The 27,265-nt window shown below is 46.6% G+C and overlaps 1 protein-coding gene across 1 annotated transcript in view; it reads right to left on the reverse strand.

Moving 5' to 3' along the window:
• The window catches only part of hltf (helicase-like transcription factor), an 85,085-nt gene that overhangs the window by 48,602 nt on the left and 9,218 nt on the right, over positions 1 to 27,265 (reverse strand). The window contains exons 3-13 of the mRNA XM_038815757.1: positions 26,663 to 26,829; positions 24,409 to 24,542; positions 22,189 to 22,289; positions 20,687 to 20,761; positions 13,425 to 13,616; positions 9,768 to 9,869; positions 6,713 to 6,800; positions 5,017 to 5,104; positions 2,676 to 2,755; positions 2,296 to 2,364; positions 161 to 265 (exon numbers count right to left, since the gene is read on the reverse strand). Of these exons, the coding sequence (XP_038671685.1) occupies positions 161 to 265; positions 2,296 to 2,364; positions 2,676 to 2,755; positions 5,017 to 5,104; positions 6,713 to 6,800; positions 9,768 to 9,869; positions 13,425 to 13,616; positions 20,687 to 20,761; positions 22,189 to 22,289; positions 24,409 to 24,542; positions 26,663 to 26,829 (1,201 nt within the window). The remainder of the gene's footprint in view (positions 1 to 160; positions 266 to 2,295; positions 2,365 to 2,675; positions 2,756 to 5,016; positions 5,105 to 6,712; positions 6,801 to 9,767; positions 9,870 to 13,424; positions 13,617 to 20,686; positions 20,762 to 22,188; positions 22,290 to 24,408; positions 24,543 to 26,662; positions 26,830 to 27,265) is intronic.

Below are 27,265 nucleotides of genomic sequence, written 5' to 3' on the forward strand. Positions count from 1 at the left end.
GCTGGCACATCGGAGATTGTAGCTCAACAAGTATTCAGCACCCTCAGGTGAGAGGGCCCAGCCAGTATTCAGCATCTCCAGCTGCGAGGCAGAGAGAAGAAATCGCCAACAAACGAAAGAAAGAAATAAACTCAAGTTACCCATACAGATGAAACATTACCTTTTTTCATTGTTTTTAATGTGGAGCTTGACCCACCAAGTGCAGATGCAAAATCAATATCCTCCATTAAGCCACATCGAGCTTGTGACTTGTTGTCAGTGATACCTATCACATAAAAAATATATCTTTTTACAATTTTTAAAATGCAAACGAGGAGGTCAAGGAATTATTTATTTCTCCCCACCTTGTCACAAATCTTCGAAAACAGGGCTTGAACTCACAAGGAAATTATCTATTCGAGCACATCTCTTAAAAAGTCCAAAAACACTGACCCCCAAAATAGCCATGAAACCAAATCTATAAATGGCATTGATAGAACGGAGAGGAATATAAAATCGATGAGCTTCTGTGCGTTTCCTGCATTTAGTTTCCAGTTTGCATAAAGGACCTTTAATACATTACTGAAGCGGTTTGAGATGAGAGTAGGAATTTTTTCTATATCTGTTGCAGTGATGTTATTAAAAGAACGTAGCAGACATATCGGCCGGGTTTCCAAACAGAGGTCGTGCCGCCACCGCTGACAGCGAGAACGGAAAATTTGCCGCTCAGTCAAAACTCTGCAACAGCCAAAGAATCCCGTCGGCGTGACAGACGGAGAATTCCGGCGATAATCCGGATCCCTTAACCTAAAGCTGTGATTAAGGGGTTAACAGCTAGGACAGGCTGTGATGTTACTCATGGGAGGTGCCAGGTAGGTTTTAGTTTCATCTTTCAGCCCTGCCCTGTGTCTGTTTTTAGTTGCATTTTGGCTTTCTGCTCTGGGTTCTAAGGAGAGGAAGTGTGTTTCTTAAGACTTATTTCTGAAAGCTCTCCAAGGATTTTGTAAATAAACCTGTAAGCCACCAAGTGGCATTTGACCTGCATGTGGATTTTACTTCATGTTAATTTTAGAAGTAGATGGGAAAGCAAGCTCAAAGATCTTTCTTTTTCTTTAAAAAAAAGACTTAACTATTAATTGAAAAGCTGTGGGCGCAATTCTCCGCACTCATGATGGTGCGGAGAATAGCGGGGTTCGTAAAATTTTACGGCCACGCTAGTCTGACGCCCTCCCGCTATTCTGCCCCCCCCCCCCCCCCCACGCCCGACTCCCGATACGAATCGCTGCCGCCGTTTTTTTACGGCCAGCAGCGATTCTCAGCTGGCCGATGGGCCGAGTTCCAAGCCCTTTGCGGCTGTTTTTACGAACGGCAAACACACCTGGTCTGGCCGTTCGTAAAAACGGCCGTAAAGTGCCGATTTTGAAAACCATGGCACCGATTGGCACGGCAGTACCACGGCCGTGCCAAGGGTGCCATGGGCCCGCGATCGGTGGACACCGATCGCGGGCAGCGGGTCCGATACCCGCGCACTCTTTGTCTTTCCGCCGCCCCGCTGTATCACTTCGCGGGGCGGCTGAGGGGCATCCCGGCCCGCGCATGCGCGGGTTTCGCGCAAATGCGCGATGACGTCATCTGCGCATGCGCGGGTTGGAGTCTTCCAATCCGCGCATGCGCGGCTGACGTCATGTGACACGTCAGCCGGCGCAAACTCTGGCAAGCGGGCTTAACGAAATTCGTTAAGCCCGCGATGCCGGAGTTCACGGCTGCGGCATGTTAGCCCCGACCGGGGACCAGAATCGGTTCCCGGTCGGGGAGGGGGGGGCTGGCGTCAAACCCGCCCGGATTTGACGCCAGACTTACGATTTCTCCCTCTCTGGGAGAATCGCGCCCTGTGTTTTTCCTTGGATGCAAGTGGGGTTAATAATAAAGGTTGTTTTAATACATAAAATTCCCATTTGTCAGTAGAATCACTCCTGGGCGTGACATATCCTTTCCTCAAAGCTTAAAAATTGAAAAATTGTTGGGGTCTTTCGTTCTCATGCCTAATATAAATCGGGGGTCTGGTGCGGTACTGTAACAAAACGTGGTCCACCACGACCTTCTCGGGCCAAGAAGAGGATGGCAATAAAACGCCAGTGATGGCCCTATCCCGGGAACGAAAACTGGTTTAAAACTTGTCACAACTTCCCAAACAAAACTTAGACAAAACTACCCTCTTTAGAATTTACATCGAGACCTTTCAGATCAAGAGTGTCATTTTATGCAAATAACGATAATGAAAATATCCTCTTTAAAATCCTACTGAAAAAGGTTCACCTTTTCTCCCACTATTTGTAGGTTTCCATTCTGTTCTTTTACCCATCGCGCTTTTCACTTGTGTTTTCACTGCAATAAAGAACGATAACCATGTGACAACTTTCAAAAAAAGATAGTCACACTTCATTTGCATCTTTCACAACTTCAAAATGTTCCAAAGTCGTTTACAGTCAATTAAGTGCTTTTTAAGAAAAAGTACATGCACTGTTACAATATGGGAAACGCCAAAATACGAACAGCAAAGCCCCACACGATGCAATATCAAAATGGCCAAATAATCCGTTTTATTCGTGTTGGTTAAATGATGATTTCGGACTGGGCCCTGAAAATCCATATCAATAAACACAGTGAATAAAATGGGTCCTTGTCCCCGGACTTGCCTTTCCTTTTTGTTGAGACCCATTCTTCATCCTTCTCAGAATCGCTGCTGTAGGTGTATTTAACTCTTTCCTTCTTTTTCCTGCACAAGACAGCAGGTGAGTTGGTGAAATGTAAGTAAAAGATAAAAGCAAGAGAGAGAAAAAAAAATCTCAAAAAACCAATCAGTCAAAATAAAATAATGACGATCTTTTGTATAGTGACCTCAGGACATCCCAAATCACTGTCCAGCAAGTGTACAACTTCCAAAGAGGACGCACTCTTGTGGAAGTGTGTCAGCCATTTTGGACACAACACACGGCCACAAACGGCAATATGATTAAATGTTTTTAAATTTTTTTTTAAATTTTTTAAAAAATAAATTTAGATTACCCAATTATTTTTTCCAATTAAGGGGCAATTTAGCGTGACCAATCCACCTACCCTGCACATCTTTGGGTTGTGGGGGTGAAACCCACGCAGACACGGGGAGAATGTGCAAACTCCACACGGACAGTGACCCAGAGCCGGGTTCGAACCTGGGACCTCAGCGCCGTGAGGCAGTTGTGCTAACCATTAGGCCACCGTGCTGCCCGGCAATATGATAAATGGCAACACCACCTGTTTTTAAGTGTAGAGACGAGGGATCAAGCGAAAAGAAGGCTCGAGAGGAGATTTGACAGACAGTCAAAGTCATGAGGGGCCTGGACAGAGCAAACAGGGCGGAAACTGTTCCCCTTGGCATGAAGATCACAGAGGGCACAGATTTAAAGCGAGTGGTAAAAGTAGCAATAGCTATTTTTAAAAAGCCTTTTCACATAGCAAGTGGTTTGAGTCTGGAATTCACCAAGAGTGTGGTGGAGGCAGGTCCAGTCGAGATATTCAAGAGGGAATTAGATTGTTTGAAAAGAATGATGTGCTTTGTTACGAGGGGACGGCGGGCGAATGGCACTAGGAGAAAATTCAGAGAGCCGGTGCAGACGCGATGGGCCGATTGGCCTCTTCCTGCACAGTAACAGTTCCATGATAAATGCTAACCAGGAGAACGGGAGAAAGTTCCTCTGCATTTCTTCAGAATAGTCCATGGGATCTCTGGCATCTACCTGTGCGGACATACTGGGCCTCGATGCAACATCTCATCTGACAGACAGTGCCTCTGATAGCACAGGACTCGGGTCTATACTGGAAATATCAGCCTCAATTTATTGCCCAAGTCTCTGGAGTGGGAACTTTAACACACAACCTCCTGACTCAGGGGTGAGAGTGCTACCCACTGTTATGAGGAGGGGCTGGGGGATCCAGGTGGGTGGGCAGTGCTGTTGCCCAGCCTGTCCATGGACCTCAGGTATGCCAAAAAAATGAGGCCCCCACCCACCAAGGCCAAGAGGGTCGGTAATATTTTATCATGAAAGAAAACCGTTCCCATTTGTAAAGTGTGACTAATTGCAGAGTGGTTGTCAAGGAACAGATCTGAGGCAGTGATCAGAATAGCCCAGGCAGAAAGTGTTTCAATGCACTTGTATTCCTTGCTTGTTGGTTACTCTGATTGAATTTCAGAGGCCTTGGCAGCCCCTTGTCGAAACAGTTCCAAATTAATGACGACACTTCTTCAAACATGGATGGTGCAGAAATGTGTCCCTGAAAACGTACGCCTCTTGATGACTTCCGCAGTATATTCTGCAGATATTATAGAATTTACAGTGCAGAAGGAGGCCATTCGGCCCATCGAGTCTGCACCGGCTCTTGGAAAGAGCACCCTACCCAAGGTCAACACCTCCACCCTATCCCCATAACCCAGTAACCCCACCCAACACCAAGGGCAATTTTGGACACTAAGGGCAATTTATCATGGCCAATCCACCTAACCTGCACATCTTTGGACTGTGGGAGGAAACCGGAGCACCCGGAGGAAACCCACGCACACACGGGGAGGATGTGCAGACTCCGCACAGTGAACCAAGCCGGAATCAAACCTGGCACCCTGGAGCTGTGAAGCAATTGTGCTATCCACAATGCTACCGTGCTGCCCGTATTGGCTAAAACGGAGAGTTGTACATCATCCAGTACACCTTCAGTGATTAGCTAATACATTGAACATCAGTATTTGTGAAAAACCTTCATGAAGGCCCTGCCTTTTCGCCTGAGGTGTGATGTCCCTCAGGCTAAATCTCCACCAGTCAGCTCTCCGCCTCAAAGGGGAACCTATGGTCACCTGGGACTATGGTGACTTTACCTTGCATTTACTACGTATGGAGGACCATGCAAATGTAAAAACAACATAAAATTCTGCAAATTAAGAATTGTAACTCAAGTATAAAAATGCAGAAATAAGAAACACTTGGAAAGGATTTAATAGCTCATTACCTTTTGGGATATGATGAGGCATTCGATCCTGAGGAAGTAATACTTCCTGTAGTATCGATCACAGTGGCCTTTTGCCTGTTGTCAGCACCTATAGTATTTGGGAAGATAAAGGTGAACAGACACTTAGCAATCCAAGATATAATTGAATTTGCACTAGCAAACTGTACCACAGCACAGAGTGACACAGATGTGATCGAGTCATGTTTTAATACATTGGCCTGAGACATGTGGTGTAGCATGCTATAATTCCAACACACTGAGAGACACAACGTATGCTCCAGGACCACTCTAATCACCCGAATCCCCATGTTCACACACTTCTCAAATAAACACAGGCATCTTCCCTGTGGTGGCTGCCACGAGACAGCAGCCTTCCTTCAACAGCTGCCAACCCAATCCAAGCACCTGCAGTCCAGCAACACCACCGCAGGCGGTGGTCATTGCCGAGGCTGCAGGTGCTTAATAATAATACTAATAACCGTTATTTTCCCAAGTAGGCTTACATTAACACTACAATGAAGTCACTGTGATATCCCGTAGTCGCCACACTCCAGCGCCTGTTCGGGCACACAGAGGGAGAAGTCAGAGTGTCCAATTCACCTCACAGCACATCTTTCGTGACTTGTGGGAGGAAACCAGAACACCCGGAGGAAATCCACACACACACGGGGAGAACGTGCAGACGCCGCACAGACAGTGACCCAAGCCGGGAATCGAACCTGGGACCCTGGCGCTATAAAGCTACAGTGCTAACCACTGTGCAACCACGCCGCTTACAGAGAATGCCTCAATAATGGATTCCCCCAATGAAGGGCAAAGGGGGTTTGAGGATATAAGGGACAGGATGGCAGGCCCTGGTGTTCAGTGGGGGCTGGTGGTTCTAGGATCTTAGGCAGTGCTGTTGCCCAGCCTCTTCATGGGCCAAATAAAATAGGCCTCCACCTGTCCCAGTCTCATTTGATGGTTTCCCCACAGGGAAAATTGCCCACTGAGCCAGGAAGTGGCACTTAATTGACCACTTAAGTAATCAAGCAATGTGTGACGCCCACACATAAGAATGGTTACTTGGGAAGGGGAGAGAGACATAATTGCAGGTGCATTATCATATCCCTCTGCATGAAACAACACACTCAGGAGAAAATGACTTTTAAAAAGTGGCGAATCTCCCATGGTAGCTGATGAAGATTAAAGCGGTTTTATTTTTACAAAGATACTTGATTGAAGAGGTGGAAGGCACTTCCAAAAGCCCCTTCAAAAAAAAAAGAGGCACCTAGTAGCCAGAGTCTAGAATTAAAGCGGCATTTGACAAAACAAAACTGAGATGTAGCAATTTACATTAGTGATGTTCTCAGAAAAATTAAGGCCAAAATAAATGTTACACAAGAACTGAGGTTTCTGTGAAGTATGCCCCCCCATGCCTACGGCGCTGAGGACCCGGGTTCGAATCCCGATCCTGGGTCACTGTCCGTGTGGAGTTTGCACATTCTCCCCGTGTCTGCGTGGGTTTCACCCCCACAACCCAAAATATATGCATGTTAGGTGGATTGGCCATGTTAAATTGCCCCTTAATTGGAAAAAAAAGAATTGGGTATTCTAAATTTATTTTTAAAAAGTATGCCCCCCCATGCCAAAATAAATTACTATTTAATTTTTAAAAAACTAACCTTCAATATAACAGTAAAGATAATGCATTTACCCATTTGTGTTTTGAAAGTGTTGGACTGTTCCTTGCTAGCTCTCTGTTCAGAAGCTTTCCCCATTGCATCAGTAAAGCCAGATGATTCCTACATTGAGGACAAAAAACAGGTTAGCATGTGCTTACCCTTTTACTAACTAAATTTATGTCTCTCAGATTTGGTAAAGTGAAGCTCAAAGGTATTATAGCACCACAGTTTCAGGATATATATCCAAGGCAAACTTTAAAAGCATTTCAGTTTTGCACCAATGCTAAAGTTGTGCAGTGTGATTAAGGCCCAAACTGACTCCTGGCCGCTGCGTTCCTCGTCAGGTCAGTGTCCATCTGGGATCGAGGCTCTCTTTGCAGTTCAATGCAGCGTCGGTGCAAACTGAAATCTTCTTGCTGACACTGCTGTTGTGGTGTGAATATACCCTTAAACCCTGCTTCACACACCCATGGTTACACTGATACCAAGGTAAAGACATCCACTACCATGCATAAGAATATTATCAGCAGAAGAAAATATCAATCAACCTTTTATTCTCATTATATGGAGTTCCTCATTCCAGAGGGGTGTGCATTAGAAAATTAACCCATGCAAGGACAGAATTGGTGTGCCGAGTTCAGTCACCTCTATTCAGCGAGCAAGAAAAGAAAAAGGAAAGAAATATAATATGAATGACTGCCCTCAGGCCCTCAGGCCCTCTTCGAGGCCTGGAAACAGGTCACACATCTATCTTCTCCAATGGGGACCATCTGCAAATGTAGAGAGGACTAGCTGAACCAATTCAGCAGCTATTGGAAAACACTTTCTCAAGATCAGTGCACTGGTTTGAAATAGGCAGATTGCGAAAGGCACATTATTTGTGTGATTAAACAGTCTAAGAGTCAGCAGGCACGAATGTTTCACAACTCCTGTTTGTGTGAAAATACTGGCCGAGTCGAAGATGATGCATCAGGGTAAGTGAGCTGAGCAGTTCAATGAATTATAGTTGGGGTATGAGGGGGGGGGGGGGGGGATTTCTGGTTCCTTCCCGCTCCGGAATCTAACAGTCCCACTGTAGTTGGCCCCCGCCACATGTTCCCCAGCAGTGGCACGGGCAAGCCATACAAATTGGCATTGACTTCAGCAGACCGGAAGGTACCATTGGTGGCCATCTCTGCTGCGTGGGGGTTGGGGAAGGTGGCAAGGGGGGGTTGAAAATTCTGGCCAGGTTGTTGAAACTTTTGGAGCAGAGAGCCACATCAGTGTGTTGCAAATACCAAGGCCACAGCGTGCAAATAACAAAATCCCATTTTTACTGCATAGGATTATGTGGATTGTGCTCTTGTTATTCTGCACTGACTGGAAGGTGGTGACAATGACAGCAGTGATGCAAACATCATCATCAGTATCCAATTTCCTCTATCATGCACATTTTGGAAGTCATTAAACCATGCCAGTGCAATAGTTTTCCTGTGCATTTCCCTCTGACCCCTCCTAGAAGCTGACGCACCTTCATCTGTGTGTTTGTGTGTGTGTGTGTGTGTGTGTGTGTGTGTGTGTGCCTCTTTCCAATTTTCAAATCCATAGGAGCAGGAAGGGATAGCAGTAGTTTACAGACGGCTTAGGTTTCAGGTAATAATAATAACTGTCGCTTATTGTCACAATAGGCTTCAATGAAGTTACTGTGAAAAGCCCCTAGTCGCCACATTCCGGCGCCTGTTCGGGGAGGCTGGTACGGGAATTGAACCCGCGCTGCTGGCCTTGTTCTGCCTTACGAGCCAGCTGTTTAGCCCGCTGTGCTAAACCAGCCCCATGGTAGCAGCAAGTCTGCATGGGTTTCCTCCGGGTGCTCCGGTTTCCTCCCACAAATCCTGAAAGATGTGCTGTTAGGTGAATTGGACATTCTGAATTCTCCCTCTGTGTACCCGAACAGGCGCCGGAGTGTGGCGACTAGGGGATTTTCACAGTAACTTAATTGCAGTGTTAAATTAAGCCTACGTGTGACAATAATAATAATTATTATTACTGGAAATGGGCGAGAGTTAGATCTGGGAGTATTAGTAGGCGAGTGCAGGGCTTTGTGGCACGGGTTCAAGTTCAACTCTCTCCTGTTTGCTGGCCTTCCACTTTCGGGTACTCAGAAATGCTCGTCACATGCAGGAACCATTCTAAGGGCGGTTTGCTGAAAGGTGTGCTGAACAAGTCCCGATAGGAATGTTCACACGCTCCCAGCTCAGATCACTACTGGAGGAGCTGCATGCTACAATTGAAAACCACTAACTGTTCCAAACAGCTGATCTGTCGCAGGGAACAAATCAGTTAGAAATCTTTGGCTCTCTCACATGGGGGCACCAGTGGACTGACACTCCCTACTCATCCCAGAAGGTCGGTTCTCCGACTTTCTAGGATGTCCGAGTCAGGATGCAAATGGCAGGGGGGGGGGGGGGGGGGGGGATACGGGTGGGAATGACCAGTGTTGCTGGCAGCAGCAGTTGGATATCATTCAATTTGTCCAGACTGGGAGAGCCAACCATGAGGTCTGTCTTACAGTAATTGCTGCTCTCGCTCCCTCCAGATTGAAGGAGGAAGCTGGCACAGTGGTAATGTCACTGGGCTGGTAATCCTGAGACCCAGGCTAATATTCTGGGGACATGGGTTCAAATCCCACCATTGCAGCTGGTGGAATTTAAATTCAATTGGGCAGCAGGGTGGCACAATTGTCAGCACTGCTGCTTCATAGCACCATGGGTTCAATTCCAACCTTGGGTGACTGTCTATGTGGAGGTTGCATGTTCTGCCCATGCCTGTGTGTTTCCTCCGGGTGCTCCGGTTTCCTCCCACAGTCCAAAGATGTGCGGGCTAGGTGGATTGGTCATGATAAATTACCCTTACTGTTGGGTGGGGTTACTGAGTTATGGGGATAGGGTGGAGGTGTTGACCTTGGGTAGGGGGTAGGGTGCTCTTTCCAAGAGCCGGTGCAGACTCGATGGGCCAAATGGCCTCCTTCTGCACTGTAAATTCTATTTAAAAAAGTACGTAATACAAAAAAAAAACTTCAAATGCTGCAACATCTGCTTCAACTCATACCTCCTCCAGCAACACCATTTCCTCGGTATATTTTCCAGTGGGAAGAGGCTTTCCCTGGTGAAAATTCGTAAGGATTACTGCAATGGTCGACAGTGTCTTTCCCTAGGAAAATGCAAAAACATAATTTCCCAATGAGGCATTTCTCCCAGTTACAAGCAAACCGCAGTCTACGAATCAGTGATCCTATAGCGAGCTATAGTGCAACTCTTCCCCCAATTCAAATGGTATTTAACGAGACTAGCCTCACACTGCAGTGGGAGAAACAATATTAGGGTTTCAGAGTTGAATGTTGCATTTTGCAACGTAATCAATGCCACGTCTCACAGACCATTCAGTCTCATAGAATACAGTAGTCCCCCGTTATAACGCAGGTGTTGGGGTCCAAGACAGCCACCCGCGTTACATCCGAGCCGCGGATCATTTTATCATTCAAAACTCATACGAACAGTCATTTGGAATTTTAAACTATATAAACTTAAACTAAACGCATATAAACGTATCATCAGCAACAACGCAGGGTAGAAGTGTGGAGGCAGGAATTCTGTAATTTGAGAAACAGGATTCGGACATCACACATTTTGAAGGAGTACAGAGAAAAAGCCTCGCAACACTGCGCCCGGAGGCGTACAGACTGTTCGAAGCAGAGCAGAGACCACAGGGCAAGTGACTGCAGATGTCAACATCCAAGCTTTAAAACTGAGCCCACTCCCCAATGCCCGCGAGTAAGGGTTCCCCTTCCTGAATGCAGCCCATCGCTCTCGCTGCTGTCAGCAGGCTTGTTTGCTAAAAATAATCCGCTCCCCGACTGGAAACCTGAAGTTGCCCCAGCTCCGTCCCAGTGCAAGTAAGTTGGGGTCCATAAGCCCCCCCGCCGTATATCGCGAACCGCGGAGCGCGGTATAACATGGGACTACTGTATTCATGTTGGTTGCAATATGTTGTCAAATCTTTCTATGTTATGTGTCGCCTTCTTGTTGCACCATGCAGGCCCTTTTAAGATTATTGTGCAGTCCTGCATCATTAAGGGAACCTGGTTGTGCACAGCCAGTTTGTTGTCAATACGGTACGCACTGGCTTAAGTGGAAAATCCGTTGGTTAATTGCCCGCCCAATTACTTCTTTTGCCCACCAGACTGGAACACTCACTTTCTCAAACTATGCGTTATCTGCTATCACCATTTGGGTTCTCAGTTCTCCAGAGCTTAAAAACTCCATTCTCATTGCACCAGGCGACTCCAAGGATGGGAGAAGACAAACTAGATAGACCTTTCCTCATCTAGCAAGTCCGAGCTTCCGTGTGATGCTAACATGAAATAGGGCTCAGATTAAGTTTTATTTTGTCCTTTCAATATTCTAACCAATCTTGAGGACACTGCACATGGTGTTCTGTGACTGAATAGTCTGCAAAGAAAACTATTCCAAAGAAGTCCATTAAATCTATCGCGAGCAGGCTGAAAATTGCTGTGCAATTCTGGTCAACAGAAAGCTAGAAGAACTTAGCTGTGCTAAAAATAAACTACAAATGTCGTTAGTATTTCAGTCAACAGATGCTGGTTGTGAATTGTATTAACCATCCTCAGACGTGGCCAATTGTGGAAATGCCACTTATAAATCCAGATGCAAAAACAAGAGCTCAGAACAGAAAATACTCAGCATGTCAGGAAGCATCTGTCAAGAAAAAAACAAACCAGGTGGCCTTCGAGGGGGTACAACATAGATTCATCACAATGAAACTGGACTAAAAGCGTTAAATTATCAAGACGGATTGAACTGACTAGGTTCAAATTCCCCCGAGTAAAGAGTCAGGATGCAAATCATGATCAAAATGGCAGAATGGGCTCTCAGAGGGATGGAATGGCCTGTTCCATATGTTCGTGGGAGTCATTTCATACAAATTTCTTCCAATTCTCTTTGGACGAAGACAAGTTTCTCTCCTTTTCCAGAAAGCATTCTTGATTCCACAGCGGCACCACTGTGTTCTGACAGAAACAAACAAGAAGTCATGTCTCTTCCCCTCCAATAGGGTACCATCCCTTCTCTCAATCTTTTTGGATGGAGGTTGCATCTTCCTCCACACGCTTTTCCACCCCCAACTCTGTAAACGGATGTGATGGAAGTGAACAAAAACAGGTGGGAAGGGAAGCCAATTGGTGAGGATGACACAGCGGGAGTCTCCAGCCTCCGGGTTACCGGGAGGCAGCGCGCCATTCACTGGGGGCGGGATTCTCTGCCCCCACCGCAATCGATGGGATTTCCCTATTGAAGGCCCCCCCCCCCATGCCGCCGGGAAACCTGCGGACGGGGCTGCGCTGCCGGCACAACGAGAGAATCCCACCGCCAGCTAACAGCCGGATAATTCCGATCAACGAGTCTGCAGAGGGATATAGATAATCATAGAATTGACAGTGCAGAAGGAGGCCATTCGGCCCCTCGAGTCTGCACCGGCTCTTGGAAAGAGAACCCTATCCAAGGTCAACACCTCCACCCTATCCCCATAACCCCACCCAACACTAGGGGAATTTTGGACACTAAAGGCAATATATCATGGCCAATCCACCTAACCTGCACATCTTTGGACTGTGGGAGGAAACCGGAGCACCCGGAGGAAACCCACGCAGACACGGGGAGAACGTGCAGACTCCACACAGACAGTGACCCAAGCCGGAATTGAACCTGGGACCCTGGAGCTGTGAAGCAATTGTGCTAACCACAATGCTACCGTGCTGTCACCGTGTTAGGTCAGTGGGCAAAAACTTGGCAGATGGAATATAGTGTGGGAAAATGTGAAGTTATGCACTTTGGTAGGAAGAATAAAGGAGCTGAATATTATTTAAATGAAGAAAGGCTGCATAAACCACAGAAAGCTAGCATGCAAGTTCAGTCGGTAATAGGAAAGGCAAATAGAATGTTGGCCTTTATTTCAAAGGGAATGGAGTATAAAAATAGGGAAGACCTGCTAGAACTATACAGAGCACTAGTTAGACCACACCCGGAACACTGTGGACAGTTTTCATCGCCCATCTAAGGAAAGATATACTGGCATTGGGGGCAGTCCAGAGAAAGATCCCCAGGTAGTTTCTGGGTATGGAGGGATTTTTTTTATGAGGAGAGGTTGGGCCTGCACGCATTGGAGTTTAGAAGAATGAGAGGGAACCTTATTGAAGGGCTTGACAGGCTAGATGCTGAGAGGTTATTTCCCCTTGTGGGAGAGTCTCTGACCACAGGGTATAATCTCAGAGTAAGGGGTTGCCTATTTAAGACAGAGATGGAGAGGAATCTCTTCTCTCAGAGAGCACTGAATCTGTGGAATTCTTTAACGCAGAGAGCTGTAGAGGCTGGGTCGTTAAAGGTTGAGATAGATAGATTTTTAATCAGTAAGAGAATCAAGGGTTAGGGGATAAGGCAGGAAAGTGGAGTTGAGGATTATTATCCTCAACTCCACTGTTGATCGCATTGAATGGGGGTATAGATTCGATGGGTTGAATGGCCTACATCTGCTCCTATGTCTTAAGGTGCCTTCCACTTCCCCTCTGTCTAATTGGGAAGGCATCTGCTACCTTCTGTTGATGTTTTGAGAACAGAATAATAACTAAACCTTGGTTATAAAAGGTGAAGCGCCATAGTCATCCAAGTTACATTTACAAAGGTAGATAGTTACCAAGCCCATGTCATCAGCAAGGATTCCGCCGTGCACATTTTCGGGTCTTTCCTTCTCTGCAAAGTTTGTCAGCAAGTTATAGTACATGTTGTTCCTCTGCTCCCAGAATGGAGGCAGATCTGCATTGTTCTCTCTCAATACCATCCAGGCCAACGCCTGCTTCTGATGAGGCAGCAAGGGTGTACGGACAGCCTGTTAACACAAAATCAACTAATTTCAATCTGGAGTACCAGTCAGTACATCAGGAGCCATTTCTACAACAGTTGAAGTACGTGCAGTAATAACCACACAAAACTCCAATTCATCCGAGAAGCTAAATCCCTTCACGATTGTTCACAGTTTAGGGATTCACAGGACTTTCAGTATCTAGTTTATCCACATCTGGCCAATGTACCTTCAAATTCTTGGCCAGCAGTCCCCATGCTGCCTGTTAAAATCAGCCCTAATATGTCCACGTTAAGAAGCAAACATTGGCCGGGGATAATAAAGCAATAATCCAGAACATTTGAGAAAGGAGGATGCCACAATTAGAACACTCTCCAGAAATTGCATCTGATACATTTTTTCTTCTGTTAAAAAAGGTGAGCAAATTGCCAATTGCACTGCCGGAGTCAGTTTCCTTTAATATACGCAATTCTAATACATTTGGGTGAGAAAATTCCAAAACCTGCCAACAGTCTACTTCCCAGCGTCAACAATTGCCTACTTCCAGCTTCACTCTTAAAACGCCAGCATAAAAGTCAAAGATTTGTCAGATTTGGCTTTTAGGAAGGTTGTACATTCATGCCCCACTCCATAATCAAAACTAACATTGCATTGCACTCATAAACAGAAAATACTGGACAATCTCGTCAGGTCTGACAGAATCTGTGAAGGAGAAGGGAGCTAGCATTTGGAGTCTGGATGACGCTTTGTCAAAGCTCATTGCATTGCGCGACCTGGGAGAGTGTTACACTGTTGCTGGTCCTGTCTTTGCAGATGAGACTTTAAGCTGAGGGCTATCGACTCGTTCAGGTTGATTTTCAGTAATACTGTGGGATCATGTCAAGAGAACAGGGGAACATTTATCCTTCAACCAACGTTGTGAAAAAAAAGTCATTGATAGGCAAAGCAATTTATAAATGCCAGTGTCGTTCATGGCCTTTTTTCTATCTTATATTAACACATTAGAAGTCTCTAATACTTTGCCGTCATGCTCAAGACTTGTACCTATTCACTCTGCTGATCTACCACAATCTCCCCAGTTCAGTCTCTGCAGTGACACTTACATCAGGCTTGGAAGTTTCATGTCCGCCATTCAAAATCTTCAGCCTCTCTTTCCACTACCCTGCACCACACACTCCTCCCAACCTATTCCCCTTCATTTTTGGTATCACTGATGTACCTTTAGTACGGGAGCTTATTACTGGGAGCATAAAAAAGCTTTTTGAACACTGATCTGGGGTAGTCTCTCATTTAGAGCAATGCACAAGTTTACAGTCAACAAATACACTATAAACTAGCACGCATTTTCAATCACAGGGTGATTGAGGATGAGATAAGGAAGGCCATTTGGGGATTACAGTCTGTAATGCCACCAGCATACAGCTGCTTCTTAAATGGGTCCAAGGTTTTAACTTCCACTACTTTAGGGGGCTACACGGTAGCACGGTGGTTAGCACTATTGCTTCACAGCGCCAGGGTCCCAGGTTCGATTCTCGGCTTGGGTCTCTGTCTGTGTGGAATCCGCCCGTTCTCCCTGCGTCTGCGTGGGTTTCCTCCGGGAGCTCCGAGACGTGCTGTTAGGTAATTTGGACAGTCTGAATTCTCCCTCAGTGTACCCGAACAGGCAGCGGAATGTGGCGTCTAGGGGCTTTTCACAGTAACTTCATGTGTTAATGTAAGCCTGCTTGTGACACTAATAAGGATGATTATTATCCAAGAGTTCATCCATTTTTTGATTACTTAGTGTGAAAAAGTGATTTTACATGCAAAGCTCACGTACAGGGAATGCCAAATAACAGTAAGAAGCTGTGTGTGTGTGTGTGTGTGTGTGTGTTGGGGGGGGGGGGGGGGCTGGGAGGGGAGGAACAGAGCGCACGGGAGGGCACAAAGGCTCGGGCACGTGAGGGCATAAGGACATAAGGGCAGGGGCGAAAGAGAGCGCGCGAGAGAGCAAAAGAAGGCACGCGCGCGAGAGAGCAAAAGCAGGCACGCGCGCGAGAGAGCAAAAGAAGGCACGCGCGCGCGCGAGAGAGCAAAAGAAGGCACCGCCCGGCAGGCGCGCGAGCAGAGCAAAAGAACGGGCACGCGGCGCGCCGAGAGAGCAAAGAAGGCACTCTGCGCGCGAGCGCAAAAGAAGGCAAGCGCCGAGAGGAGAGCAAAGAAGGGCACAGCGCAGCCGCGCGAGAGGAGCAAAAGAAGGCACGCGCGCGCGCGCGGCAGGAGCAAAAGAAGGCACGCCTGCCGCCGCGCGGCGCGGATGAGCAAAAGAAGGCACGCGCGCGCGAGAGAGAGCAAAAGAAGGCACGCGCGCGCGCGAGAGAGAGCAAAAGAAGGCACGCGCGCGCGCGAGAGAGAGCAAAAGAAGGCACGCGCGCGCGCGAGAGAGCAAAAGAAGGCACGCGCGCGCGCGAGAGCGCAAAAGAAGGCACGCGCGCGCGCGAGAGCGCAAAAGAAGGCACGCGCGCGCGCGAGAGAGCAAAAGAAGGCACGCGCGCGCGCGAGAGAGCAAAAGAAGGCACGCGCGCGCGAGAGAGCAAAAGAAGGCACGCGCGCGAGAGCGGAAGAAGGCACGCGCGCGAGAGCGGAAGAAGGCACGCGCGCGAGAGCGGAAGAAGGCACGCGCGCGAGAGCGGAAGAAGGCACGCGCGAGAGAGCGGAAGAAGGCACGCGCGCGAGAGCGGAAGAAGGCACGCGCGCGAGAGCGGAAGAAGGCACGCGCGCGAGAGCGGAAGAAGGCACGCGCGCGAGAGCGGAAGAAGGCACGCGCGCGAGAGCGGAAGAAGGCACGCGCGCGAGAGCGGAAGAAGGCACGCGCGCGAGAGCGGAAGAAGGCACGCGCGCGAGAGCGGAAGAAGGCACGCGCGCGAGAGCGGAAGAAGGCACGCGCGCGAGAGCGGAAGAAGGCACGCGCGCGAGAGCGGAAGAAGGCACGCGCGCGAGAGCGGAAGAAGGCACGCGCGCGAGAGCGGAAGAAGGCACGCGCGCGAGAGCGGAAGAAGGCACGCGCGCGAGAGCGGAAGAAGGCACGCGCGCGAGAGCGGAAGAAGGCACGCGCGCGAGAGCGGAAGAAGGCACGCGCGCGAGAGCGGAAGAAGGCACGCGCGCGAGAGCGGAAGAAGGCACGCGCGCGAGAGCGGAAGAAGGCACGCGCGCGAGAGCGGAAGAAGGCACGCGCGCGAGAGCGGAAGAAGGCACGCGCGCGAGAGCGGAAGAAGGCACGCGCGCGAGAGCGGAAGAAGGCACGCGCGCGAGAGCGGAAGAAGGCACGCGCGCGAGAGCGGAAGAAGGCACGCGCGCGAGAGCGGAAGAAGGCACGCGCGCGAGAGCGGAAGAAGGCACGCGCGCGAGAGCGGAAGAAGGCACGCGCGCGAGAGCGGAAGAAGGCACGCGCGCGAGAGCGGAAGAAGGCACGCGCGCGAGAGCGGAAGAAGGCACGCGCGCGAGAGCGGAAGAAGGCACGCGCGAGAGAGCGGAAGAAGGCACGCGCGAGAGAGCGGAAGAAGGCACGCGCGAGAGAGCGGAAGAAGGCACGCGCGAGAGAGCGGAAGAAGGCACGCGCGAGAGAGCGGAAGAAGGCACGCGCGAGAGAGCGGAAGAAGGCACGCGCGAGAGAGCGGATGAGAGCGCAAACGAGAAAGCGACAAAAATAGAGAGCGAGAGACGGAGAGCAAGAAAGAGGGCATTCCAAAGCCAAAATCGGATTACACCAAGAATTGTGAAATATTGTGGATGTTGTAACTGAGGCAGAAGTGTCATGGTTAAGGAGGTTTAAGGACGACACTGAGCGAAGTGACAGGGATGATGGGAATATCACTGAATATCTGGAGAAAAGCACTGGAAGACAAGGGCATGAAAATGGGTAGACCAAAGACCTAATTCACGAACCGTCGGTTTGAGCCTAAAGAAGGGGATCAGAGTGAAGGTGTAAAGATTACAGGTGAACGTTTTTTCGATTACGGCTAGCCTACATGATACTTTAATAACCTTTTAATTTTTATTTTAACTATTATTTTGTTTTGAATTACACTATATTATTAATATCATTTTTTTTAAAAACCTTCTCGTACAGTAGACCCAAAATTTTTAAGCAATGTGCACTAAAGTCGCTTCTGTGGCCCCTCTGGGATTAGGGGCCCTGAAGCTTAAGCTTCATTAGTTTCATAGTAGATCCGCCCCTGATCATTCCCCTCACCTCTCTGATTCCCCTCTATTGTTCCCCACCTCCTCACTCTTCTCCCCCTTCCCCCCTCCCATAAGCCTAAAATATACCTTTTGCAGCTTCTCTAATGCCTCTACACCCTTTCTATAATATAGACATCACTGACACTGTATTCTGTGTGGTTTAATCGAGGTTCCACACAATTTTAATATAACCTCTCCAGTATAGCACGATAAAAGTATTACATGATTAATGTGTGCTTGTACTTGCAGAAAGATAGGTGTCAGTTTGTCACAAGATGGTGCAACAGCCATCTGGATTCGGCAGCTACGCAGCAAAGATTTCTGTACCACAATTAGGCAACTTCAGGCAACAGGATAGCTGCTGAGGAAGGCCCAACCCTACACTGAGTCTTGCTTGCAACCATCGATAAATGGACAGAAGTCAGGAAATATAGAGTGACACATGGGCATATTTTAACTTGCAGCTAATTCTATTCCGTTTTCCATTATCCTACACTTGCGATTTAAAATAATTTCCCCACTTTGCCTTTTCCATTCCTTTATAGTTCCCAAATATAATTTCTCAAGACACCTCAAGTCCAGCCTGAAAAGCTTGATTCTGCATTCTTGCGTTAAACTAAAGCCTTTGACACTCGGGGTCAGCCCTCTGGCACTTCTCTGCTACTGCCCCCAATGCCTGAATGACTCACTGACAACCCTATACATAGTGCTAGTTGCTGTTCAAATGGAGCACTATATACAGTTTGTCCACATCCTATTTGTTATACTGGTCACATTCTACTGGACTTGTTGATTATTGCTACAAATGACAAAAGGGTTTCCAAACTAAGTGAGCACTTTTTGTAAATCTTTTGGAGATCAATGAATGCTTTGCTTCCCCACTGTCTCCTGAATCTCCCAATAATGCCTGTTCCCATTCTTTCACTGATGATCTGCCCCCCATCCCAAGAAAAACCTCAATTATTTTGTACCAGACCTCAAGTCTAAACTCTTTAAAGTTGTTTCTTATGCGTACATTAAAGACATTAAATCAACAACATATTTTATTAATATAGTGCCGTTAATGTAGTAAAATGTTCCAGGATGCTTCACAGGAAATCAGAGCACTTTGCACCCTTAGTATTTACACCAATCACATTACATTCTCCAATACCAAATGGACAAGTGCCGCTCCAACAACACTCAGGAAGCTAGACACCATCCAGGACAAAGTAGCCCATTGATTGGCACCCCATCCACTGTCATGTTCTGCAGACTGACCAAAGTGAAAGGTGTACTACAGAACATGCAGTTTAAAGTAATTTATTCTAGAACAAACTGAGTGATATGATAACTAGGATAAGCAACTTACAAACAACTAGCACTAAACAACTCTTGCGGAACTACTGCAAATACGTCTATCTTCCAGCACCATCAACTCCCAGCTCACATGGTGACGTGATGAGTTTACAATGCCACCTCGTGGTCGGAGGTCACGCATAGCATTATGTACAAACTTAAATTATGCATTTCATCACACCCCATTTCCTTTGTAACAAGTTATGTACAGGCATTAATTAACTTTTTACATTTCAACATGATATGCATAAATATATACACACAACCCTGTACACAGTTCACTACATGTTCAGTCTTTCAGGTTAACATCATCTTCTGGTTAGCCTCCTGAGCATCGACCTACGTGATCTTGTTTCTTTTTCCGAAAGACTGATTTTCTTTCTGGTCTTTTGAGTTGCCAGCTCTTTCAGCTTTTGAAATGATGCTTTTTCCTTCTCCTCTTCCTGGCTTTACTGCCATCATCTTGAAATTGGTACGGTCAATACTCACATCTGTATGTGCGCCCAAAGCATCTTGCTACTGGTCATGGCCAAGGCATTAGCTGTGTCTGGATCTTCTGCTATTAAAGCTGTTTCTGCAGCCTTTGCTGGATTGAGGATTTTTGGCTGATCCAAGGTGCATGCACTCGAATGCTGTACCGTACGCCCATCAACTGGCGATGCATCAAATGTCGGCATAGTTTTGGACACGTTCGACATTGCAGGCAAGTGTGCGACTTCAAGAATGATCTGTAAACTCTCTCATTCCGGTATCTTAGCTAGATCAATGCCTTCTACACCAGACATTTCTTCTGCACTTGTGGTTTAACCTCAATTAATGGTTCATCCTCATCTGATATAATGATACATCCTTCATCCTTTGTTGGAGAACTGCACAAAGATGTATCCATCTGTTCCTCCTGCAAGTTTTGTAATGAACTATCGTCGAGTACTTGGGAATCTACTGCAGGAACTATTCCGCGGGCATAGGATATTTCATCGTACTTCTCTGGATCCAATTTCTCCAAAATGGGGATTATTCCTTCCGTTACTCTCAGATCACATGGTGACGTGTTGAGTTTACAATGCCACCTCATGGTCAGAGGTTGTGCATAACATTATGTACAAACTTACATTATGCATATCATCTCATCCAACACCTCAAACATTCACTCCCTCCACCACTGACGCACAGCGGCATCTATAAGTAGCACTGCAGCAATTCACCAAAGGTCCTTCGACTGCACCTTCCAACCCACAACCTCTACCCACCTGGAAGGATAAAGGCAGCAAATACCTGGGAGCACCACCTGCAAATTCTCCTTCACGTCACACACCACACCATCCTGACGTGGAACTATGTATAGCACTGCAGTGGCCAGAAGAGGCACTGCAGTGTTGTGCCTGGGACTAAGTGCAGGGAGGATTGGTATGAGGTAAGCGGCAGTGGTCCTGGGGAGGGTATGGGATGTCCTGGAAGTTTGGGAGGGGGGGGGGGGGGTAGAGGTACATGCCTCTCCAGGACAAATACATTTTCAACAAAATACTGGTGAATCTGACCTTAGCTGGTTCCATTTCCCGAGTCTTGTCATGTTCTTTCAGATCTTCGAATATCTTGTCAAATTCATTTTTCAGCTGCAAGGTAAAAAATCCCGTGATCAGTCGGAGCAACAAGTTAGCACCAGTAGAAACAGATTCATATTGAAGTTTCTAGTTTTACATTTGGACAGGTACAGAAAATTAGAGAATGTCTTTACCAACTAAAGGCAGATAAAATATAATGGTCAAATTCTAACATCAATTTTTTAATACCTTTCCATTTTATCCAGAGGATCTTGAGATGAAGAAGTCACCGCCACATGCCACAGAGCCAGAGACTAGAAGGTCCCTAGTTCGATCATATTGTCCTCAGCTATGCAAGCTCAAAGGGACAAGCCATTGGAGGAGTTTAATACAAGAAAAAGAGAGGATTTTGATCCTGCTGCGGATCACACTCAACATTCCTTGCTGACGGAATTCATGCAAAGGCAGCATCAGGCGTGGGCTCACCTGCGATATACACACCACAAACTATCCAGTGTAGCACTGGGGACAGGCTGACAAGACACATAGGCCGGGAACAGAACCCGCCAAATGAGTGAGGCCCAGGCTGGAATCAATACTGGCCGGTCTGCAAGAGCACTCATGTCAACACATAAAACTCATTATCGCTATATGGACTTTGTGGTTACCCACTCATGTTTACACAAAAGAACAAGACCAACTAACATTCAGATAAAAGTGATCAGCTTTTCAGCAGGACGAATGATAGACAAAGAGGCCATCAGAGTCCATATCGGGCTAATAGCTGGCCAGACAAGAGTGTTTCAGAGGACAATGGATTTTGATTGAATCGCCCTAGCTGAACAGGAGTATCCCATTTATTCCCATTAACGAGTTTAAGCCTGGATGGGACAATAGAACTCGGGCCAGGTGCGGGCGTATACCTGTGACTCAGTGCTTGCAGAACCAGTATTAGTTTTCAGTGATAACCTCGGAGTCCCCCAGGCACAACCATTGCAAGAAGAAGGTTCTGAGCCCAGAGAAGATGTCCATAGTCTAATGAGCGTAAGCCGGCCAGCTTTCTTCACTAAGTGCTAGTAAATACCTAGAGCTCAGCGGTGAGTCGGAGTCATATTTTGTGAGTGAGAGAATTGTGAACAAAATTGGGTTAAATCACGAACCTTTGTTCACCTCACAAATATGGGCACCTGGGTAAAATGTTTTAGTAATAAACTGGTCGAATGTCTGAATTTACAGACAACAATAGGAACACACGAAAGCAATCATATGCTCACAGTATCTGGTGTCCGAGGAACCATGAGAGCCGGACATATTCCCGTAACTCTGGTTCTACGTGAGAGCATTGATCCACTTGCATTTGACACATAATTTCCATATAGATTTCAACCTCGAGTTACATTTTCATTCCAAATAGATACGGCCAGGAGATTTGTGAAAAGTGGTGTGGGAGATCCCGGTTATTAGCCGAGCAGTTGCAAATTAACAAAACATCTCCTTACCTGTTCAACTGTCATCTGCACAGCAGTGTGCACAGGAGCTTTGTAACTTGGACCAGCTCTTGCAGATCCCATTCCAGACCACATCTCGGCAATCTCACCACCTGAAAAGAACGTCAGGTCAAACTACTAAACTGACTGATAATAGTTCACATCAACTACAGCGTCATCACACTTCATCAATTGATAGGCAATTTACTTTTGCACAATAATATGCAACTTTAATAATAATAATAATCTTTATTAGTGTCACAAGTAGGCTGACATAACACTGCAGTGAAGTTACTGTGACAATCCCCTCGTCGCCACACTTCTGCGCTTGTTCGGGTACCCAGAGGGAGATTTCAGAATGTCCAATTTCCTAACAAGTGCGTCTTTTGGGACTTGTGGGAGGAAGCAGGAGCACCCGGAGGAAAACCACGCAGGTACGGGGAGAATGTGCAGACTCCGCAAGCGGGAATCGAACTCGGGATCCTGGCACTGTGAAGCAACAGTGCTAACCACTGTGTTACCGTGCCGCCCATGTGCTTTACAGAGTGCTTCCCAGTTAAGTGCCATACTCGAGTATAGGGGTAGAGGAGAAGACAGCATGGTCAGGAGAAGTGATCAAAACTGCCGAAGGCGGCGGACAAGGAATGTTTGTAGGTGGAGAAGGGATTTAAGATATAATGATGGCAGGAGGGAGTTTGAGTGCATGAGCCTTATGGCTGAAACCTCAACACCCAAATGATAAGACAGATAGATATATCCTATCACAGCCTTGAGTCAGAAGATGAGAGAGTTCAAGCCCACTCCTGAGTCTCAAGCACATAATCTAGCCTTGTTCATCAGTGAGGTACTGAGGGAGCAATGCATTATTTGAGGTGAAGTCTTTTGGACAAGATATTAAACTGAGGCCCCAACTGCCCACTTGTGTGGAAATAAAAAAGTCCCACAGCACTTTTCCAAGAGGAGGAGGGGAGTTCTCCTAGTACTGCGGCTATTGTTTACCACTCAACCAAACAAAACCCAATCTAAACATTTATTTAATTGGTGCTTTGGGAAGTTTACTCTGCCCAACTTGGTCACCACACCTCCTATTATAACAGTGGGTGCATTTCAAAAATACCTCATTGGCTGTAGAGTGCTTTGGGTGTCCTGACAGTTCTTTAGAAATGCAAATCTTTCTTGCTTGACCAAAGGTGGAAAACAGGAGGCGCAAAGCTGAGAGATTCTGAATGGGGCTTGAGAGGCAAATACAAACAAAGATCTTCGAGGAATGAGGATGGTCTGGAACAAGTGCTCAGAAGGAGAAGGTACCAGGTGTATGTAAGAACAAAGAAAAGTACAGCACAGGAACGGGTCCTTCGGCCCTCCAAGCCTGCGCCGACCATGCTGCCCGTTGAAACTAAAATCTTCTGCACTTTCAGGGTCCGTAACACTCTATTTCCATCCTATTCCTGTATTTGTCAAGATGTCCTTCAAAAGTTACTATCATCCCTGCTTCCACCACTTCCTCCGTCAGAGAGTTCCAGACACCCACTACCCTCTGTGTAAAAAAACTTGCTTCGTACATCTCCTCTGAACCTTGCCCCTCGCACCTTAAACCTCTACTCTGGGGAAAAAGTCTCTGACTATCCACTCTATCTATGCCCCTCATAATTTTGTAGACCTCTATCAGGTCGCCACTCAACCTCCTTCGCTTCAGTGTGAACAAACCAAGTTTATTCAACCTCCCCTCATAGCTAATGCCCTTCATACCAGGCAACATCCTGGTAAATTTCTTCTGCACCCTTTCTAAAGCCTCACGTCCGCCTGGTAGCGCGAGGACCAGAATTGAACACGATACTCCAAGTGTGGCCTAACTAAGGTTCTATACAGCTGCAACATGACTTGCCAATTTTGATACTCAATGCCCCGGCCAATGAAGGCAAGTATGCTGTATGCCTTCTTGACTACCTGAAGAAGGACAGCAAGATGTGATTTGATGGAAGGGACCACTCCCCCATGGCAAGTGGTGGGGAGCATAGCTAGGCGCAGAGCTTTCAGGTAGGGGTATAAGCCACAATATGCCAGTGCCTTGACCAAAACTTGGATGGTGACCCCATATTCCCATACAGAAGACTCCCTGTCTGGCTCTAAGGTGACAGGATTGTGGAAGGTTTTGTACAGTCCCAAAAATAGTTAGGTTACTTAAAAAAAAACAAGTAAAATGGTTCTCTCATTCAGTCAACTAGTATTTACCTTTTGTGGGAGGTGCCAGCTTAAACCCATGTCTCTTCAACCTTTCCAGAACCGTGTCACGATTTTCCTCTTTTCCCCAAAACGAAAGCTGAACAGGCATGGTGAATACGTTGTTCGCACCATAAGGAACGACCCTATTGAGGAAAAGACAATCAGACAGTTCTCCGCAACCGTAATGATTCATCCCTACCCTAATAGTACTGAAACTAGGCAGATCCTTTTCTGGTTAATAAAACAGTAGCTGACAGCAACCTTGTCGCTTTCTTGCCAATTAGACATACGAAAACCACTGTATCCCATTGTCTAGATGAGTCCAAAGTCATTGTACACAGAAGCGGTTATTTACCAAAGGGCCATCACAGAAGTTTAATAAACCAGATAAAAATCAAACACTTGAACAAGATGAAGTGCCTGGTTGTACTCGCCTTGGCCAGAATGAACCAGCGTTTGTCACCATTACAGTTTTTGCCACGTTTCTTGCATCCTCTGGAGTGACCGTGGGATTATTTAATTTGACCCTCTCGCTTCCATTTCCTGCAGTAACAGCTGTAAACTTGGCCATCAGCCAGAACCCCGATAGTAGGTCAAAGTGGAAGCACCACTCACCTGTACATGAAGCAATTGCCAATATCAGGTGCCAACACAAAGTATTCCCAAAGCAGCAAATGGGTCTGTTTACTGCCAGCCTATAAACTACACGGCACGGCAACACAGTGCTTAGCACTGCTGCCTCACAGTACCAGGGACTCAGGTCTGATTCTGACCTCGGGTGACTGTCTGCGTGCAGTTTGCACATTCTCCCAGTGACTGCCTGGGTTTCCTCCGGGTGCTCCGCTTTCCTTCCACATTCCAAAGATGTGCAGGTTAGGTGGATTGGCTATGCTAAATTGACCCTTAGTGTCCAATGGTTAGGTGGGGTGCTCTTTCAGAGAGTGGGTGCAGACTCAATGGGCCAAATAGTCTCCTTCTGAACTTTCGGTAATCTACACCAATTTATTGATAGCTTGCTTTACACACCAGCCAATTTTCATTTCGATTCGCTTCATTTGAACAAATGATTTAGGAGCAGGAGTAGGCCACCTGGCCCCTCGAGCCTGCTTCTGGCTGATCAGATTATAACCTCAACTCCACATTCCCAACTAGTTATCACTTGTTTTACATTGTCGCTGACAATCATTCTCAACATAACCCCAACCGCCAGTCTTATTTTCTCCATGCAACCTTCAGGCTGGGTTCCTTACTGTCCTTATAACTCAGAATTCTTTCACAAAAGTCAATTTTGCCTATAATTGCACACCCTGGGCATTCTGAATAATGCAGCACAGATTGGCAGCTTTATTCAGGTATGCCAGTGGATGGTTACGGAGCAATGTTTCAAAGGTGACACCTCAGAGTCTGTTGGCCAACGTTCTGATTGTTGCTGCAGTGACGTGCAAAACGTGCTGGCAATTCCATCTAGTGCACTAATTCTAATGAATTTGTCAACTTTAAACCACATTGATGATTTCATTACACACGCCGCATCAAAAAATCTAGGTGTGGAGTAAGGAAACGGCCAACAATTATTTAGCTTCCCATAAACACTTTGCAAGAAAAGTGGTTTATTCCTGAAGAGCAGTAATTGCTGTTATGCAGACAATCATGGCTGACACTTTGCATTAAAAAAAAAAGGAATGGGGTCAACCAGTTGCTATTTATTTTTGATCTTGTAAATGGAGGGAGGCATGTTGGTCAGACTCAGAGAACACAATGCCCTTTAAATTGGACCTTGAACACCCATCCAAAAATTCAGACAGGTTTAAGATCTCATCCAAAGGAGACGAACTGCAACAGTGCAGCACCCAGTTCTGAACCAGAGGGTTGGCCTGGATTAGATGTTCAAGTCCTAAACCCACATTCTTCTGACTCAAAAGCAACATAGATACCAACTCAGTCAAACTGACAACATGTGAAAAAGCTTTCTTTGCATCCAGCCTGTGACGGCAAATCCCAGGCACGCCCAATGCATTGTTGTACCGATGTACTGAGCACCACAATGGCACAAACGTTTACCTTGGCAACAGTTCCGAATCTCAACATCAGGCAACACGAGGCAAAATGCTTTCTGTCACATATTTGATACAACAATGGAATAATTTATATTTAATACAAAGATGATCCATCTTTTCCAAAGTACCACTAGAATTCCTAAAAGGTCCACTCTGATCAGTGTCTCTTAGTGTCCTGTAAGTCAGAACTGAACATGTTTACTCACCCTTCAACCCTGGCGAGTCTATTGTCCAGGATGAAGGCCAGGGGTGCTGCCAGCTCCCGTTTGATATGTCCCACCTGAATTCCGTTCACGTTATTTACTTGGACTGCATTTCTGTCGTAGGGATTGTTTGGATCTCGTTGAAGTGCGACCATTTCATTATTGCTCACCTAACACAAAGTTTTTCAAAAAAGTGTTACTGAAATGGCGTTTCCATATTAATCAGGAATTTTAATGTTGTTATATCTCCAGCACAAAGGTCACAAGACTATGTTCTGTTCGTACATGCATCAACGTCCCCAAGATGAAATTTTTAGCAGCAAACAAGAGGTTTTGCAAGAGCAGCTCTTGGTGGGAGGACTGGACATTATAAAATCATTCTCAAATTAATAATTTCTTTTTCAATAAATAATGAAAGGCATGTAACAATTAAATTGACCAGCATTATGTCAGTGAAAAAATGTTCTGATGCATAGAATACATTATTCAGAGGATAAAGTATTCTGCTTTGAACAGTATTGGTATTCAGGTTTGACTGTTTCAATTTTGCCCTGTGATTTAGTCTTTTCTGCATATAGATTGGGCAAATCAAATTAGTAACAATGC

This window comes from Scyliorhinus canicula, chromosome 13 (genome assembly GCF_902713615.1).
Source record: "Scyliorhinus canicula chromosome 13, sScyCan1.1, whole genome shotgun sequence".
NCBI lineage: Eukaryota > Metazoa > Chordata > Chondrichthyes > Carcharhiniformes > Scyliorhinidae > Scyliorhinus > Scyliorhinus canicula.